At 47.6% G+C, this 19949-nt stretch overlaps 1 protein-coding gene and 1 long non-coding RNA gene across 2 annotated transcripts in view; one reads left to right on the forward strand and one right to left on the reverse strand.

Moving 5' to 3' along the window:
- LOC142924103 (uncharacterized) overlaps positions 1-15078 on the forward strand; it is a 32330-nt gene extending 17252 nt beyond the window's left edge. Inside the window, exon 2 of the long non-coding RNA XR_012941256.1 lies at positions 14870-15078. This is a non-coding gene — a long non-coding RNA (uncharacterized LOC142924103). The remainder of the gene's footprint in view (positions 1-14869) is intronic.
- LOC116940189 (uncharacterized) overlaps positions 1-19949 on the reverse strand; it is a 267752-nt gene that overhangs the window by 11859 nt on the left and 235944 nt on the right. Inside the window, exons 43-48 of the mRNA XM_032949577.2 lie at positions 19653-19706; positions 17920-17973; positions 15539-15565; positions 14846-14881; positions 10958-11044; positions 4899-4937 (exon numbers count right to left, since the gene is read on the reverse strand). Of these exons, the coding sequence (XP_032805468.1) occupies positions 4899-4937; positions 10958-11044; positions 14846-14881; positions 15539-15565; positions 17920-17973; positions 19653-19706 (297 nt within the window). The remainder of the gene's footprint in view (positions 1-4898; positions 4938-10957; positions 11045-14845; positions 14882-15538; positions 15566-17919; positions 17974-19652; positions 19707-19949) is intronic.

The raw sequence follows: 19949 nt of genomic DNA on the forward strand, positions 1-19949 counted from the left end.
GGTCCGCACGCCAGGGGCCCCCGGGCCTTGCAATGAAGAGCGCCGCTCCAAATGAATGTTTTTTTTAGATCAATGGGAAGCATAAAACATGGGATCACGTGGTGTATTATTCACAACAACAAACAATTGCCGGCGCTTATAAAACCGTCTTAAAAACACAACACAAAGCAGTATGCATTATCTGATAGCTTTTTTTTTTGTTAAAAAAATTAAAACACGAAAATGTTAAAGACAATTTGCGTGATTTATGACAACCGCCGCACGCGACGTATAAAAAAAAAACACGGGCAATATTAAATCACACACGGGGCAGCAGCAATCTGTTAATATTTGCATATGAACTCACGCAGCAACCACAAACCGAATAGCCGCCACGGCGCTCAACGTGAGAGGGCCGCGATATTTGACTGCCATGAAGCCCAGGGGAGAGAGATGGAGAGGGAGGGTAGGAGAGACTGTGTCGATTTTAAAATTGATCGTAGATTTTCGGCTACCTGCGATGGCATTTTGAGTGGTCTAGAAGAGGCATTTTCTTGGGTGTCCACTTAAAAGTAGGGTAACTTAATATCCACTTGAATCATCATTAAATTTTAGGTCATTGTGAATCCAACGCCGAGTAAGGACCCTCGCCACAAGCCACGTTGGTCATGGGGATTGTTTATCCATACTTCACCATACTGGACCGCGTGGGTTGGTGAAAGGGGGGGGGGCACTCAGGACCGGTACAGATATCTCGCCACTGATGTTAGCCGGGGCCGGAAACCCAGCGACTGTCACCGTTATCGTTCTAAATTTGCCCATTTAGGATCCAAATTGGAAACGCGATGCCGTTAAGAAATTTACATTCGTGTCAAGCCTGAAGAGGACGTCAGAACGACTTCTGGAGTCATTTCGAAAGCCGACTTTATTCACACCCATGGGGGTGGGGCGCGTGCAAACCCAACGTTAATTTGTAAAATATTCTGTCCACTGCCACTTCTCCATCACATTCACGTTCCAGTTACTCCCGTTGAATAAATTATTTGCAAGCGACGACTGTGTGGCTTCATTCCCCTGGGTCTCATAGCAGCCAAGGGACACAGCCCCGGATTGGGCCAAAACTCTCTTGACAGCCGCCACTTATCTACACGCAGCGCGGTAAACGTGAAACGTGGAGCCGAGGCGCTCCCTCACCCTCGTATATACGTCGGGAAGCAGAGCATGCTGAACCCCCGCTCTTGATTACGATTCTCACTGGCTGCAGGTTGCCGCTGCTAGTGGTCAGTGGGTACAGCACTGTTCTTCAAAGGGTGGGGGGGGGCAGGGGCACTTTCGCTGATAAGAAGACATCATCAGCGTGAGGGCCGCCACACGTTTAAAACCATTGAGGGTTTGACAGCAGCACGATGATGATGGGGTCCGGACGTACGGGGCCGTACTAAGGCCCACCAGGGGCCCGCCAGTGGCCCGCGGGCCTTGCAGTCGAGAACACTGGGGTAGAGGCGCGCTGACTGGCTGGCTGGCAGTGCAAGAGAGCCATGCATACGAGAGCATTGCTTGGGAGAGCGCCTCCAAGACCAGTGCAGCCACGTGCGGTAGCTATGTGCCAGCAGCACTAACACGATTGGACCCACACACTGCCAAACTCTTTGCGAGCTTAACAACCGATTTTTTTTCTGCTAAATCTGCGAATGCAATGCCTGTAATTTACGATTAATATTAATAAATGCATTACAATTATTATTACGAGAAGACTGACATCCGTAACGCAGCGCTACGGATTTTCACCGCTGTACCCACTGACCGATCGCACGCGGCGGTGTGGCCGTAGATACGAGCACATCGTTTTTTGGGTGCGCTTCGCGGAATGTTCATAGGTTTCATTGCAGCCTTCCACTACTCGGATCGGACAAGCAAACCTCGCAACTTCAACAAGGCAGCACGGCCAGTCGGAATGAAGGTCGGATGGTCCACACCACCGGCCGTATTTGGAACGACGTAAAACAAAAATCTATAAATGCTTAATTGTCCACGGAATGCAGCACGGGATGTTCGTGAACGAAGAGAACAATCCGGAAGGCCTGGTACCTTTTTAAATCGAAGCGCCGCTTATTCTGTTTTAATTAAGCGAATAGTCACGCTTGTCATGAATAATTCAGCGTGAATGTATAACGGAGATGTTGAAATTCTCTTCCACCCCCAACCCCGCCCCATGGCTTTCTTAGAGGCAAGCAATTTGTTACCATAGCAACGTACATAACACTTGTGTGGTCATAGCCATAAATTATGCTCATGCATTATTACGAACTGTGTATAAACGAAATCAATGTGTAAAAAAAACGATTTAGTGTAAAAAAAACCCAACAGATCTAAACAAGAACATCATCATAAAAAATAACAACTTTACAAAAAAGCGATGTTTGATACAAAATATAGTATTTATATCTTATATACAACAACAGTCCCATGCTGAGGGTTAGGCAGACCATCACTGCAAACAAACACACGAACACACACACACACACGGGCAGTTAGTAGTGCAGGAGCTCGGTGGGAACACGCGGTAACACACGCACACACACGGGCGCAAAGAAGCTCCGAAAATCGCTCGCTGACCCTTATCTCGGACAGATGAGGAGGGCCTCCCAACGAGGCTACATTTTAAGGTAACAAGGCGAAGTCAAAGTGATGTGCGGCTCAAATGAGCGTCAAGGCAGTGCTCACCTCCCGTTTGCTGGCCCGAGTCGTTGGGAAATGCCCCATTCAAGTGATCAGGGCCGAGTCTAGCCAGTGGACAACCATTGTTGTTGACTCGCCCACAACGCGGTACCTATTTTTATCGACCCCCCACCCCGAGGTGGGATGATTGGCTGAGCCAACCAGGGATTTCAACTCAGAAACTTCCGATTGAGAGCCGATTGTGGATATCCCCGATAATGTATTCATTGGGGAAAGCCTCACCGAGTCTCAAGACACTCTTTTTTTTATCAAGGAGAATCCTGCATTTGGATGTTTGGCTAATTCCACTTTTGAGCGCTCTTACGCGCGTGTGTGTGGGAAGACGCCGCAGTACCTGAAGCGCCCAGAGAAAACCCAGAAACACGACAACTGTGTTGAGCGAGGGAGCGGTCATATGTATGGGCAGTGGAAACATCCCACATGAATACAACAGGGGCTGATCAGCCTGCAGTGCGAGCACCAATTAGCGATACCGTACCCACATTTATGTAACGTCCCTGCCATTGGAATGTCGAATTTCCACTACTGGCTCAGGACCATGAATTTGCGATGAGCAATACCCAATGCTTATTTGAGAGCAGGGACGCACACACTTTGACTCGCCTTGATCTGCCGCGTTCAAATACGGCGCTGTGACTTCACGTCTCACCTGGCCTCTGATAAGGCATTCGATTGATCTGTTATTTGCGAGGCAACGTGGGATAAAAATAAATAAACGTGGTGCCAACTGCAGCGCGTGTTCCGCATAAACGGTGACGATTCACCGCCACGGCGAATCGTCTACGAGTGCAAGATTAGACCCTTTGGTTGTTTCGTGAAGTCACGTAGGTAGAAAAATAATAAAAATGAAATATATCACGACGTTTCGATCGCAACGCAAGCGGTCGTCCTCGGGTGGAAAAAAATAATCCAGCAGTGGAAACTGCTCGTGATATATATTTTGTTGTTTTATTTTTATTATTTTTCTTCTACCTACGTGACTTCGCCGAAGGAACCTAAGGGTATGGATCCCTGCAGTCACGAAAGCTTCAAATCAAGATTGAGTGCAAAATTATTTGCAGAAAAAGGCGCAAGCAACGACAACGGGAGACGAGAGCGTGTTAACAACCCCCGGGGGTCGTGACCCATCGACTCCGGCCCCTCGGCCTACGGCGGTTGAGTCCGATCGTCGTGGGGATGTAAAGTCACGTGCGCGTGGCCGAGAACCCCGATGCGGTGGTGTTTTTGCCGATTTCGCGGCGCGGGGCGGGGGGTTGGAACCACCAAAGGGTGTCTTCTCGAGTGGCTAAGCCCTCATGTTAGCCCATGTCGTGTGTGTTTTCTCGAGATGCTAGGAGCAGTGGTGCGGAGAGGTTAGCCTCCCCCCCCCTCCCACCAGAAACATCGATATCTTTCCACTAATGATGAGCATGAGCTCACCAATGCGCGTTGAGGTTTTCATGCTGCCTCCACCCTGAGGTGTGGCCAGCCGAGATGGTGTGGTTGTGAGGGCGAGCATTATTTTACTTGGGCACGGGAACACAGGGGGCACAAAGGGGATGAATGATTCCCACGCGTTTTGGACAGCGAGTCAAGGCATATCATGTACACTTTGTGGCCCCTCCCCATGGCTACTACTAAAAATTAGTCGCCAAGGCTATTTAGGCCCAAAATTTAAAACTCATTCTCACACACATGTATGTAAGCTTCCAATCCGCCTCAAGCCTGCCTTGTGCCCAGCCATTATACCGCAGTGGTGAGATGTTAATTACCTCGCCTGGTATACAGGAGGTTGTGGATTCGATCCCGACATTGACGCCTGCTGTATATTTTGAGTTTGCATGTTTCTCTGCCTACGGCCGCGTGGATTTTTTTCCCGGGTCCTCCGGTTTTTCCCTCCACATTTAGAAATATGCATTCGGGTATTTTGGCTGCTATAAATTTGCACGTGATCGGCCACTTCGTTGAGCTATCATTTGTGGCCAGGTCGCTTCTGAAAAAAGAGCTTTATAGAGCTCGTTGGTCCTTACCTGGTAAAATAAAAAAAGTTTAGTTTTCATCTCTAGTTGATTGTGTAATAAATGACCCGCCCATGCAGTACGTCTGCGAACAAGAGCTTCATAGCTCATTGGATTCCTCCATTAGTCTAAACAAAGCATCTGATACTCTGAAATAACGCGCGCGTCTACGTCCATACTTACTTTCTGCCAGCAGCCGGGGAGGGGCAGCCCGTCCGCTCCCTGTAAGGGGGGGGGGGGGGTAGTGGAACATAATTGTCGTGAGTCTCGGCCTGCAGCGGCAGACGCACTCGGGCAACAGGGCACGCGGTACGATTCGCAGCAACGGCGTCACCGGCTCGAGTCACTCCACAAAGTGATGTCCGTTTGCGGAGGGAGGACCTCTCCCGCTATGGATTGGGAGGTTGGGCCAAGAGGCATTGCTTCATAGTTCTCCGATGTATTTTGGCAAGACGGTCTGACATTTCACTCCGCGTACTGGGAGTATATTCATCCACAACTGAATCGAACTCTAGGGTTCCTCAAGGAGCTCCCAGCACGTGGGGGAAAACGCCGGAAACGCATCGGAGAGCTACGTATGCAGCACAGTCGCGCAAAACCATTGGCAGGAGGCGTTGCTAAAGTCAGCTCGTGACGCCGCCGATTCAAAGACACGTGTGGGGGCGGCACCGTCCTGATCCGACAACGGATGGTGATCCAACATTGGATGGTGATCCGACAACGGATGGATCGCTGCCGATTTAAACCAGGCAGAAAAAGCAAACCTTTCCTCCACAGTCGTCATCGACAAAGATGTGAAAACAAAAATTTGTATCTAGGTTATTCTTCGCTCGATTCGTTTGTCCTGCCGTGCCGTTAGCCCGTTGGGTGCGGCTGTGCGCCTTTGTTCATTTGAATAGTTCCACGGGTGGCCATGGCACAGGTGCGATGGCTTTGTCGATTCCTCGAGGCAGTGGTGGAATCAGTCGGTGCCGCCTTCGCACGGTCGCATTTCACTAATAATTGGCCACGGACGCGAAGGAGCCAAGCTGCAAGGAATCTGAAAATGATGCTGATAAAAAAACACAGCTTAAAATCCCGCGAAGCAAATTATGCATTTTTTTTTATTTGACGGATGTTGCCGAATATTTTTATTTATTTAAACAAATACACCATGAAGGGTTTATTGATATGAACGAAGCGTTGCCTACATTTATTTTCCCCTCCGTTTACATTGAAATTTCGCTCACAATTTTGGTCCTTACTCAGAAAGCACTCTCACGAAGTAATTTCACTGCATTAAGAAGAAACCTGAACAGGATAACCAATGTAGCATGTGTGAACACTCGATTCGCTTGCTTGATTTACAACGGCAAAGGAAGCTTTTTATGGAAATGCACCCGATTTTTTTTTTTTACAGCCCATGCCTGAAGCCGGCCTTGATTTGATCCAATTCATTTGCTTCTCCGCATTAAATTTGAAGAGTGGATAAAAACCGATGGCAATATCACGCGTGCAGGCCTGTGTTTTTTCTGACGTTCAGTGACGATGAATTATACTGATCAGGGAATGTGTGCAGTCTTAACGAGGGGGGTTATTACTCCCCACGGGATGTTCCATTGGGGGGGGGGGGGGTTGTATGTACGTATGCTGAACTTCTTTTACACCGCACGGAACCAACCGTGCAAATCGCAGGTGCGGGGGAAGAACAATTAAAGGTGGGGTGTCCACATTTGTCTCAGCATACGCACGAGCAGGTAATTCTTTTTTGAGTAATTAATTATTATTATTATTCTTTATGAAGCGCCCGTGGGTTAACAGTAACAGGGTTAACGCGGCCTAGCTTTGAAGTTCGTGGTGTATTAAAAGCAAACGAGAAGATGTATATGTTGACAACCACCCTCTATTTGAATTTCATGAAGTGATTCACACTGGACCAATTCTATTCAGGATTTCAATGAATATCTTAACTCTGCATTCCCCCCCCCCCCCCCCACCGCTTCGTGAAATGTAAATCTCATTTTTACTGCTCGATTCCCCGTGCGGTTGTTTGATCTGCTTATGTGCACAGTGCAAATATATCTGTAGCAGATAATGGAGAAGGGGCAGCCTCGTACAAATTATGGGTTTAGAAGGTTGTTTAAAAATTGCTTTAATTGGCCAAGCCACCATTGCAGGCCCAATTATAATAATTATATATGTGTATAAAAATATAGTTCAGACACTGTATACTTGTTTCAATTGGTTTCAGGAAACGAAGGTAATGGTAAAATTACTTGCATCTCACTTTCAGACTTACCAAAGCAGAAGATAACACTTTGAACACTGATGTAAATTAAGCCAGAATGGTCATTTGATGAGACATTATTTGGAGGAACACACTATCTCGCAGATGTGTATATATTTTTTATCAGCATCATTTAAATTTACTTGCTGCTTTTTTTCAGTTTCCAGCATGCATTTCTCCAAACATCACAGTTCATATCATCAAAACATATAACTTCAGGCAGCAAACAAACCTTCATGCAGCAAACATTCAAACGACGAATATAAATATCAACTACATTTGAATATAAAAATAACCCTGCACCTCTGTAAGAGGCTTGGCATGTCAGCAAAGCCTGAGGAAGGCCTGCTGGTGTAGGCCACAGATGCTTATCACCATGACAACAATCAATCCCTCCCAACCAGTGTTGTCCCTTTATGAAGATCAACCTTACCATTACATTTTATGTAATTTAAAGCTGGACATTCCACTCTATTGTGAAAAAAGAGCCAATTATTTTCGAGTTTTTTTAATGTTTGGTGCTTATTCTTTTCTGTGTATAATTTTCCAGAGGGGTAAACAATGGCCATGAACCTAGAGCAGGCTGATGATGTCTACTATTTGGAAATGCTCACAAATGTGTCAATTTGTTCAGAAGGGTCTATAAGGCCATTATTCCCAGGCTGGGCACAAGTGAATACAAATAATGCAATTAAAACTAATTGGATTTTTTTTGTGCAGTGTTAATGAATTTTATTCTACAGATGCTTATATTCAATGGACACTGAATATAGGAAGATTTTCACGTGAGATTTTATAATACCCAAAAAAATACCGTCTTGTTTTACATTGTAGCGTGTGAAAAGTCGCATCACAATAATTGTTTTCCCTTTGGCTCTGGTGTTCTATCAACATCGCCGCTATTGATTCACAAGCGTGGGTTTATTCCATTAACGTTCTCAACCCCTGCCGCTCACTCCCACCGCTCCCGGGTCGTGAGGCGTGTTTAAGAGCGGCCATGCTCGGAGGTGGATTTGTCTGACGTTGAAACGAAATTCACCACAAGCGACAGAGGCCGTGTCACAGCAGGGTCAGACCGCACCACCTCCCCCATTTCGCCCTCAAGAACAACGGGCGCGCATCGCCCTGCCCACGGTACTGGTATTAACAACACCTTTAACTCCACCATCGCCGAGTGCCGTTTTTATTTTAGATTCAATTGGAGCGTTGTCTAAAAAAATCCGCGGTGCATTTCATTAAGCCCATGGGCCAAGGAGGCGCCCTCGGCAGTCACGGGTGCGTGGCGTGAATGTCGGCATGATGTGTTCCGGGTGTCGACTCAATTTGCTGTGCGTACGGCTCGGGCCTGACCCGGCCCCTCTCTAATGCACCACAGGTGCCGTCACAAATCCTCCCCAGACATGAAATGCGGAGCAAAATGCATCAGGGGAAAATGGTTAACAGGGAACGGTCAAGGACCAGGAAGGGCGTTCAGCTGTGAGGTGAGTCGGACTGGGAAGGAATCAAGGATTGCTTTGGGACTCGAGACCAGAGAAGGATTGGGAATCAGGGAGTGCAAACCAGCAAGGAATCGGGATTTGTGAGGCATTGGGATCAGGAGGTGAGTTGGACTGGGAAGGAATCAAGGATTGCTTTGGGACTCGAGACCAGAGAAGGATTGGGAATCAGGGAGTGCAAACCAGCAAGGAATCGGGATTTGTGAGGCATTGGGATCAGGAGGTGAGCTGGACTGGGAAGGAATCAGGACTGCTAAGGGTTCGCGTAAATTATTAGGATCAGGAGGGGAGTGCAGAAAACAGCGAGGAATCGGTGCCCAGGAGAGGATTGAGGCTGGGAAGGGAGTGAGGATTGGGATCCGTGCGGCAGAAATGTTACAGCATTCGGAGTAAGAGGATAACGCAAGTATGGCATTGTCTTTTAAAGGCACGCAACGCCAGGAAGGAGGCACACTATTAAGGAGGCAGGAGCAGGGAGTGTCCAGGAGTTGTTTACATTAACAGTTCACCTTGTGCAGTATTACTGTGCCTTATTATTGCCACGATCTGAATTGTTTAAGGTCTACCAAGAATTACGTGAATTTTTTTGTTAAAGATTGTCTGGGTTTTACCCATAAATAATAATACTTTACATACCTATGAACACGTGATTAGTAAGAAAACAAAAAGCCACACTGCCCATTGCAGACAGGAAAGCGAAGTCAATATTCAAGCCAAGCAAGCCGGGGAGGAACAGAACGCGTGAAACAAAAATCTTTTGTTGGCAAAAGATTTGACACATTAGCATGTGGGTAAAAAAATACCCCCATCGCTGATAGGAGTTATCAGAGCCATGCAGAGGCGGAACATCTCACTTGAAGACATGCGCTCGGCATCGTGATTAACAAGGAAACGAGAGGAAATAGGAAAAGGGTTGCCAAGGAAGGGGAAAAAAACATGAGGAGCAGGGAAGTGGGGGACAGGAACGGATCAGCAAGGATGTGGAGCGAGGCACAGGAGAGGCGGCATGGAGGTGGGTAGGAGGTGGTCGGGGTGGACTTGGCGAGGGATGGGGTGGAGAGGCGAGGGTAGTTTGTTGGTGCCTCCAGTGGAGGCCGTGTGTCAGCGTCCCCGCAATATTGTTTAAGTTGTTGTCCAACTTGGATTTTTGCGTCCCGAGTTTCACAACATTCGCCATTGGTGGGCTTCGGGGCACAGTGCCCTCACATTTGCCAATTATGCGAGATGAAATTTCGTGTAAAAACACTCGACGGGTATTTACTGCCACCTGCAGAGATTGGACACATTGTCGCAATTCAGGGTTGCGAATGTTTTGAAATATATTGTCTCGTCTGTATTCCATAGTTGCATTAGCTTAAATGTAAGATAAATATATAATTTGCATAGATCGTGAATAATCCATTCTTACACGCACAATCTGTTAAATTTGTGGTGAGTGCAAGTATTTACTTTGTTAAATTAACCTTTGCCAAAACAAACACGTGGCTTCTGATTCGTGTGTTGTGGAATGCAGTTTCATCACAACAATTTTCAACGTGACAAAAATCAGCAGAAAACATTGGCATTTATTTTTTAAAATGCTTTGACAATTAATTACCAGTGGAACTTGCTCTTCCACCAACACACGAATTAGTGCCACTTGAGCGTGGACCAATAAAGCGGGGGGGGGGGGGGGACTTTAATCTCCTTCAGTTAAGGCCACAGGGGGATGGATGAGGACAGGAGGGCAGATGTGATAGGAGGTGACAGGTGTGGAGAAGGGATGGACGAGTGGAGGTGAGTGGAGAGGAGAGGAAAATAAGAGTGGGAAGGGAATAGGGGAGAGGAAAGGAGAGGAGAGTGAGGGTACTGTACCAACGGGCATGGCGCGTCTAGGCCATCCAGGCCAGGCATGCCTGGCTCCCCCTTCTCCCCCTTGGTACCCCGAAATCCCTGCACGTGAGACCAACCGACCGCGTCCGTCACAAACACTCTCCCTGCGCGTTAGAACCCCGTCTCTGATGGGGGAGCGCTAGCGGGCACGGCACGTTGCGCCGAGCCTGCCAGGAGCTCGCGTCCAACCCCCATCGTCGTCTGAGAAACGAAAACAATGACGAGCGATAACGGAGAGAGGGGCAGGGGGGTAACGCGCCGGTGGCCCCGCGGCTCGAGTCTACGCGAAAGACCGCGGCTGCAACAAAAAAAAAACATCGACCACGTGGACTCACGCGCACATTAAACCGCGCAGAGGGGGTTCGGTGGGGGGGGGCGACCACCACCACCACAATAAAGCAGCGCTTCAGGTAATACGTTCATTCGAAATGCAAACCGGGCTCATGTGCCCTGGGTTTAATGTCCAAAATTGAATGAGCTTAGTAATTGGTTAAGTGAAGCTACGTTCGCTTTGATGACGGCTTGCGCCACGCTGCTTTACGTGGCTCGGTGACCCCTCCCCCTCCCCTCCCCAAGTTCCCCAGCACCTTGGCCAGGTTGGAACGTACCAAAGGACAGGGCGCGTCTAATCCGGGGGCGCCCTGCTCTCCCTTATCGCCCTTTGGGCCCTTTTTACCTCGGACTCCCCTCTCCCCCTGTGAATGCAATGGTTTGGTCAGCCCACACAGACACACGCACACAATCAGCTCATGGGGGGAATACAGCTTGGATAAAGTAAAATACAATTTTACTTGGTAAATGTTTAGTATGACTTTGTCGGACGATGTTGCTCATGTAAACACTTACATTTCTGTCAGTTTTAAACATGAAAATTATTGCTTGTCCATTAGTTTAGGTTATACATATAGTTAGCTTACATTATTTAGACGGTACACGAGGCTGCTATGGTAGAGAGGGGGAAAACATGTACAAAAGAGTTGAGCAAATGATAAGAGTTTTTTTTTTTCCAGGAGAGCTTGAGAATATCAGAAGTAAAACTCGTGGAACGGTCTTGGGGATTCCATGAAGTTGTTTGGCCACGTTGCTGGGTGGTTTTTTTGCGGCAGCCTTAACGGGATTCTTTTTACTTCCAAGGATCTGAGGGTTTTAAGAACGAGCAGGGTCTGTATTCAGATACACTAAAAAGCCCTGCAGGAAGACACCACTCAAAAAAAGTTAAACAACTCCCGTATTGTAGATGCACACCTAGCCCGTGGATCTGCCGAATTTCCGAAGGTAGGAGTTTAAAGGCTCGTTTCATGAGATTGGTTCAGGCGAGCCTGACAAACTATGTCCAAACGTGCCCAGTTAGTTTGCTTGTGTTGAATCAATGTTGCTGACATTATTATGCACTCCCCAAATTGTGCACATTGTGGGGCTGACTAGTTGTGTAGAAGATGCTCGTGTGCTTTCTACGTGACGAGACTGGTATACGAAGACGACGTACTGTGTTCTGATCTATTTTGATAAAAGATTTAACGGTAAGTGTACGAAGTTCTCCAGTGATGTCACTGCAGGGATTTATATATGTATAAAAATAACTGCAGTAGTCACGCCAGAGTGACAAACATCACGAGAAAACGCCTTGAGGTCGCTTTAAATTGTTTCTGCACATTAACGAAGCTTCCAAGCTTTGTCGGACAGCCTGAAACACAGCCTGCGAGCGCAGCTTCAAGGGGTGATCGGAAATTTGGCCTGAGTCTTCTCCTAAGGAATGTCTCTTTTTATTTAAAGCAGCGTGTTTTTCAACCGGCTCTTGGGGGAGTTCATATTGGAGAGGATGGCAGGAGTTTACAAGAGGCCTTGAGGGGGTCCTAAATGTGAATTATGCTGAGGCCTTCGCCGGGTTTTCAAAAGCCTTGGCCACTACAAGACAACACCAGCAGCGACAGGAGGAGCTCAACGCGCTGCTGCTGCTGTTGTAGATGCTGCTGCCCCAACGGTGATGGCCACGTCGGCTTTAATAGTCGGGCGACGTGAAGCCCCAGCGGAGGTTGACAGTCGATGCTGTTCGCCTGCCGAGATGTAGGCCTGAGGCTGGTGAACTAAAAACGATTTTTACAACCTCATTTTTTGATTTAAAGCTTTCGTGACTGCAGTAATTCATATTCTAAGTTCTTTCGGTAAAGTCACGTTTAAGGGAAACAACAAAATAATAAAATATATAACAATAAAAATTCTCACGACGTTTTGACCATAACACAAACGGTCGTCTTCAGACACTAACGGTCGTCTTCAGACGACCGTTTGTGTTATGGTCGAAACGTCGTGAGAATTTTTATTGTTATATATATATTTTATTATTTTGTTGTTTCCCTTAAACGTGACTTTACCGAAAGAACTAAGAATATAACCTCATTTTTATTTGACCAGGTGAGGCCCACTAAGCATTTGAGCTCTTTTTCAGAAGCGACCTGCCCACCAAATGATAGCTCAACTAAGTGGCTTATCACGTGGAGATGCAAAGCAGCCAAATACTCTAAATGCACGTTTCTAAATGTGGAGGGAAACACCGGAGCAACCGGAGAAAAACAAATCCACACCACCACGGAGAGAGAGACACGCAAACTCCAAATATACAGCAGCAGCAGGCGTCAGGTTCAGGATCGAACCCATGACCTCTTGTATACCAGGCGAGGTAGTAAACATCTCCTAGCCACCGTGGAGCGACTGTGCCGTGGGCCCACTGGCTGTGAGTGGAGATGGCAGTAGCGCACACATGGTGCTGAGTAGGCATGTAACCGTTCATATCCTCAGCGGTTTGATGAACTGTCAAAATTTCGGGGTTGCAAATTGATTTTGGGAAATCTGGTGATATATTTCACACGGTTCTTACGAATGTTGTTCACGCCCTGTTTTGTTTTTGGACTGTCTTGTGTGTACAGTTCTGTTCGCTTCACTAGCCAGCGTACAACACGAGAATATGAATTATCCCAAGCGAAGAGATTGATCTACGGGCATTCATTCAGCCTTAATCGCCTCTGTTGAGCGGAATAAATGGAACTGAAGGCAGAACATTAGAATCTAATTTGTATAAGATTTGAATACATCTATTCCCACGCGTATATTTTTAAGTTATCTATCAGAAGCACGAGAACCGATGCATCGTTGCATGCCTAGCAGTGAGAGACGGCGCCTGACGGGGACGTGCTTATTGCTCATGTGCTCTATCAAATCTGATGAGCGGCGCTTTAACTTTCAAAGAGCAGATAAGCACACGGGACCGATTTGGCTGTGTCCGTCGGGAGCTGCCCGTATCGTGGTGAGGATTTAAGGGCTCTGGCAGGGAGGACGCAAAAAAGAGTTACGAACGGAAGGAGACAAAGGCCGGGACACGGCGAACTTGACAGACAAAGAATGCAAAGTAAACATTCTGCAGCGGGAAACGGAGAGAAGGCACAATGGGAAATAATTAGCACAGGGAGGTGGCCCGATATAAAGTGGCAGCAAAATTAAGATTACATTTACAACTCGTACTTTGCACACTGTGGTCAGTGGGAGAATAGCAGCACTGGCCCCATAGGCAACGCCATTCAAGGGTTTATCAGGATTTTTTTAACGAGGTACATCGATGATGGATCGATGCACTAGGAATGGTGAATCACCTTAAACTGTGATAAAATTAACGATGTCATTAAAGACAGACGCGTCCTTGAACACAAATTGTGTCCTTTCATCAAAGGCACTGGGAAGTGAGTGGACATGAGGTTGTTTAAGGAAACAGGGCACACTCGAGTATTTGAGCTGGCCCCAAGACTTTGTCGGCGCTCACGTTTTCACTCGTGTGTGTGTGTGTTGGCGAAAAGCCAGCGGCTGCACATCGGACAAATGTTTTTTGTCGCGTTCTCTTGTGCTGAGTGACAATTGAGGCCGAACCTCCAGGGAGATATCGGGCCACGGGCCACGGGCCACCCCCCCCCACACCAACTTCTTTACTTGGGGGAGAAAGCAACAGGGTGGGAGAGTCGGGAGGCATGGGAGCAGCACGCGGGAGGTTTCGGCGAAGGGAAAGGGTGAGCAAGCGCACGGGAGGAAATCGACTTAACTCTGAGCAGAACATATCCTTTGTGCTGAAAGTTTGGTGAATGTGAATGGCGGACGTTATCTTTTAATAGAAACATTTTCGGGGAAATTGCAAATGTGCACGCGTATGAACGATGGCACATTTCACTCGTGACAATGTAGTAGTGGCACATTATTTTTCGGCCAGAATTGAAATGATCAAAGAAATGGTAATTTAACAGATTTAAGCACCTCAAGGATCTCAATTCAACTGGGAGCTTTGAGATGCTACTTAAATTCAAATTGTTATTCTTATTTGAGGAAAAGACCCCAAAATGGAGGCAAGGAGAATAGGCAAGGCCCGAGCTCTCGAGTAGCCATGACGACGACGACGATGATGATGATGAGTTCTGTAAGCAGCGACTGATGAGTGGAGGTGTGAGGATTGTTCCTACCCGTTCCCCCTTGTCTCCCCTCAGGCCGGACGTGCCCTGGAGAGACACGGAGCAATACCACGGCAATACACAATGAGAAACGCGAACACACACGCATGCAAGAACACACCAACAAGACTTATAGTGGTGCCAATTTGGCACTACCTCATTACAAATAAAAACCCGCAAACGTTTAATTATTCATTCAGTTGTTGTTTGTGTGCCACAATAGATGGATTAAAAGTGGCATGCAATCCCCACTCTCTCGTTGCCTTGCCCAAACACACTGTTGCACGCGCTCTGGTATTTGCTCAATGTCTGTTGCTCCGCGACTCGCAGATGGCAGTGAGGCGGCGGTTCCCAAGCTGTTCTCTCCATTAAGTGTTTTTTGCCCGTATGCCAGGTCAGGTGACCCCTTTTCACATCTCGGAAGCTAAGCAGGTACTTGGCCTGGACAGTGCTTGGATGGGAAACTACCATGCACAACAGATGCATTGGCTGTGGGGGCTAACGTTCCAATGTGAGTAAAATCCATCGTTGTACTCTACTTCTATGCCCCCGCGTTTATGCTATCCAGCGGTGGGTTGACAGAAAAGGGGCTCTCCATGGACACGCACACCCGGGGCGTTAGCGTTAATCTAGACGGACGTGAGTTTCCCATTATCGAGCAGGCGTGCGGCTGGATGTAAGCCAACAGGTGCGGGTGACCCTCACCTGGAGTCCAGGCATCCCGTTCCGGCCCTAGACAACGAGAAACACCCACGAGGCATCGTTATTAGTTGGCAAGCCATTCGAGTCATTTTATCAAACCCCCGGTGGGACCATGACGATGATGGGCTGGGTCACCCCCCCCCCCCCCCCAAAAGAGACTTGAAACCGACAACCGTCCCTGATGGCGAGCCGCTCGTTCCACCGCCACGTCAACGGGCCCAGAGGCCGGCCGTTTCTCGATTGCGATGTTTGGGCGGTAAATTTATTTATTTAATAAGTGTTTTTTTGAATACTGGAGGAAACCGGAGTACCCAGAAAGAGAAAAAAACCCACGCATACGAGAGGATAACACTTAAAGGCCTACACTGACGGGTTCACGGACCCTCTTGCTGTACTGCAATATTGTGGACACCTTGCGGGCCCAGTGGATTCGGGAGTTTCACAGAGCTCTCTGCGTTTGACCAACTCTTGTCTCCAACTAACGGAACACAGATGTACTGTATGTCACCCACGCCCGCTGCGTCACCTCATGCTGGACTCAAACAAACCGAAGGGACTGCGTCGATTATGGACTCCGCAGCCTAACGGCCGTAGCTGATGGACTGCTTGAGGGTTTCTACTAGACTGCTTGAGGAATTGTACAACTGTAATGGCCGTGCAAGTGCCTCTTGATGCAGCATCATGTAAATGATTTAAATACAAATCAACTAAAAACTAAATATTTTATTTTTATTTTACAAGTAAGGCCCACTAAGCTATATAGCTCATTTTCAGAAACGACCTGGCCACAAATGATAGCTCAACGAAGTGGCTTATCATGTAGACATTTATAGCAGCCACATACTCTAAACGAATGTTTCTAAATGTGGAGGGAAAAAACGGAGAAAAATCCACGGTACCACGGGGAGAACGTGCAAAGTCTAAATATGCAGCATGCGTCAGTGTCGGGATGGGACCCACGACCTTCTTCATACCAGGCCATGTAGTTAACATCTCGCAACCGTGGCACCATCATTACATCAACAACAAGTCGACATCATTAACCACACTGGCTATCTGGGCTTCTACTAGATATGAGAAAAAGACAAAAAAAACCTCTCACATTTACCAATAACACTGCGGCCTTAAACGGGAAAAATATATATAATAATTGACGTTTCGTGCAATGGCCCATCTTCATTGCACACGGCCACTGCCCGAAACGTTGGCCTTTTCTAATTTTGTTTTCTCTTTTGAAGACCACAGTGTTATTGACGATCGTGTTGAGGAGTCTTTTGTTATTTGTGCACCACTGGCAATGCAGCAGCAGCAGCGTCACCACAATAATTTGCCATTCGAAGCGAGCGTCATTTCCACTGTAACTGCGCAATCACTCCACATCCGTGCCGCGTGCATTTCAGACTCTAAAACGAAACAGAATTTCCTGGCAAGCAGGAGGCATGGTCATTTCTTCGCCTCAATCGTAGAAAAACCATCCTACTCTCATTTTACCCGATCTGTTATACCAGCTGGCCATAAATGTCCCTTTGCATTGTCAACCTGACTTCCTGTTCATATGAGCGTTGTGCCATCCGTGCTCATCTCCCGTTTACAACCCTGAGCCAGTGGTGGAAAGTCCCCATTCCCATGGCAGGGGACGAGTCTTTTCATTGTACAACCGCCGTTGACTTTGCCGCAAAGTGGTATCGATTGTATCTACCCTGGAGAGATGGTGGGCTGAGTAAACCGTCGAAGAAGGTGGGAACTCGCAACATTTCGGACTGCGAGCAGTTTTTTCTACCTCTGAGCCATCCGGCTGGATTTTGCGCTACCACAGCTGAGAAACGGCACCGCTATTATGACTATAGGGAGACGTGATTATTGTAATTGTTACCACGTGTTGGGTCAAAGCGTATCGGTGTATCCATTACCGGCGCACCGGGAAAATCGCCAAGGTGATGAAATGTGGTCGTTTCATCGTGACGCGAGAATGGCCCACAGAGGTTGCAGTGACCGCGTCCAACCGAAAGGCGTTCAAAGCCCGTGACCAAAACAACCCGAATCAAATCACCCCAATTCTGTCGTCAGATCCGGGAAGCCGAGCAGATCTGAGCCTGGATTAGTGTTTGCGTCGTTGTTATAGGGCGGCTGTAGGGCTCTGTTACGTTGTGGACAGCAGTACTGCAAAATCAATTGCTGTACTGCACTTCTATGTTTCCAGGTCTATATGCTCCCTGCCTTCACTCACCCGCACTGACCAGCGCTGTGAAGTTTGATTGAATAGCCTCCACAACCCGTGTCGCATGGTGTGGCCCTCATCCAGCAGTGGATTGACAAAAGGGCTGTGCATTTACTCTTTTACAAGGGAGCGGGGTTTGGAGGTTCCTTGGAGTGCAGGCACTCACGGGTAGCCCTGGGGGTCCGTGAGGTCCTATGGATCCAAAGTCTCCTTTCTCTCCCTGGTGCGGGGCAGGCAGAGGGGGCGTGAGGAGGACGGGGAGGGGTGGTGGGAGGAGGCGGGGTGAGCGATGGAGAGGTAAGAGTCGAAACAAGACAAGCGAAGGGTCAGCACACTCAAGTGGTTAATGCACCACGTGGTGTTAACACAGCAGGTGTGCAGTTACAAACTGGGCAGCTGGAGAAGCGATGGATCAGAGTCAAACTCAACTAAATCTCACAGGTACAAATGATACAGATGAGTATTATTTATGATATTGAATCGCACTCAAGCCTATGACCAAATATTCCGGCATGTATACAATCTCGTCAGATCCCGGAAATTAAGTGCTTGGATGGGTGACCACAAATATGAAAAAATATATTAATATTTGTACCAATGGATCCTTGCTTGTCCAATATCTGCCCATTCCTTAAATTCGACCTTGGTCTATGAGTGACTCTTTCTCTATACAACAGACATTGCCCAATGTTCTGTATGGCATCTGGAGATGGGGGTCACATTTAGAAGCTGTGCGAATCAAAACTGTATACATTGTATTCTAAATAATAATGTTACTGATTTATCCAGGAAAGCATCACTAAGTCTTTAACGACTTATTTTTCAGGACAGTCCTGCATTTGTTTGTTTATCCAATTTCCTTTCGGTGAGTGTTTTTTCATGCGGGAGGAAGTAAAAATGTAACGTACGAGGAGATAACACTCAAATATGTCTGATGGCTTCGCCAAAAAACAACTTGCTGTCCTGTAATCTGCTCACGTTTGTCACAGTCCATCTGGTCCGGGAAGCTCACAGTTTCGATTCAAAGCTTTCGTGACTGCAGGGATTCATCTTCTTAGTTCTTTCGGTAAAGTCACATAGAATGGGGATAAAATAATAATACAAATTCTCACGACGTTTCGGAGGCAACACAAGCTTCCGTCTTCAAGTGGGAGCAAGATCGCTGATCAGCGATCAGCGATTTTGCTGTGACTGTCCCACCTGAAGACGGAAGCTTGTGTTGCCTCCGAAACGTCGTGATAATTTTTATTATTATTTTATCCCCATTCTACGTGACTTTACCGAAAGAACCAAGAAGAAGCTCACAGTTGTTTGTGTGATCCATCAACCCTTCAGCTTCCAAGCCACTGGACATGTGGGCCATCGTGGCTGGCTAAGCCTATCAAAGATCATCAACCAGATCAGGTTTTGTGCAGCATTTTTGTTGTTGTCTGGAAAAATGCAGACAAAATCTCTTATCCACTAATAAATGGGATCCATGTCACTGGTTTTGTGAAGACGCAAAAGGTGTTGGATCTCCTGGCTGATCGTGGCAGATGGTGGGGATTTTTGTGTGTGTGTGTTATCCTTGTAGAAGAGCACGATTTTCCACCTTCACACAAATGTACCTTTCACCTGCGTCTTCAGCCACATTCTCAGAAATGTAATTTGATGAGCCAATTAAGGCGACACCCGATTGCCGCTTTCATTCCACTAATTTTCATCACTTGAAACGGCGGCCCAATTACGCACTTTAAAACGCTTCAAATTTTGTGATCTTCAAGGCCATCGTTGTAATGAGCTCTCTAATTTGTCAGCGCAAAGCCCCGCATAATAGTTCTGCCTTTTTGCCACCAGAAAGCACAAGAGCTTTGGAGCAGCTGGGCTAAATGGTGCCCAAAGTAAAGCATCGGCCCTCACCTTCTCTCCCTTTGGCCCCGCTGGCCCGAGCGGCCCCGCTGGCCCGTTCGGCCCCTAAGCGAGATTGAGCAGCAGCAGCAGGCAGAGACAGCAGGAGACAGAGAGAGAGAAACGGAGGAGCGAGAAAGAGAGAGAGAGAGAGAAGGACCGAAGCGGGGAGACAAAGTGAAAGTGACTTGACATACCGCCTCGGCAACCGCAATGTCCTTCACCGCGTGACCCCTTATCCCCACCTCCGTGGTGGCGCTCTGATTAAAGCCAATGCCAATGGGGTTCAACACCCGACTTGTTGTTGGT

Source organism: Petromyzon marinus, chromosome 8 (genome assembly GCF_048934315.1).
Source record: "Petromyzon marinus isolate PM22_M1 ecotype Great Lakes invasive population chromosome 8, UKy_Petmar_22M1.pri1.0, whole genome shotgun sequence".
NCBI lineage: Eukaryota > Metazoa > Chordata > Hyperoartia > Petromyzontiformes > Petromyzontidae > Petromyzon > Petromyzon marinus.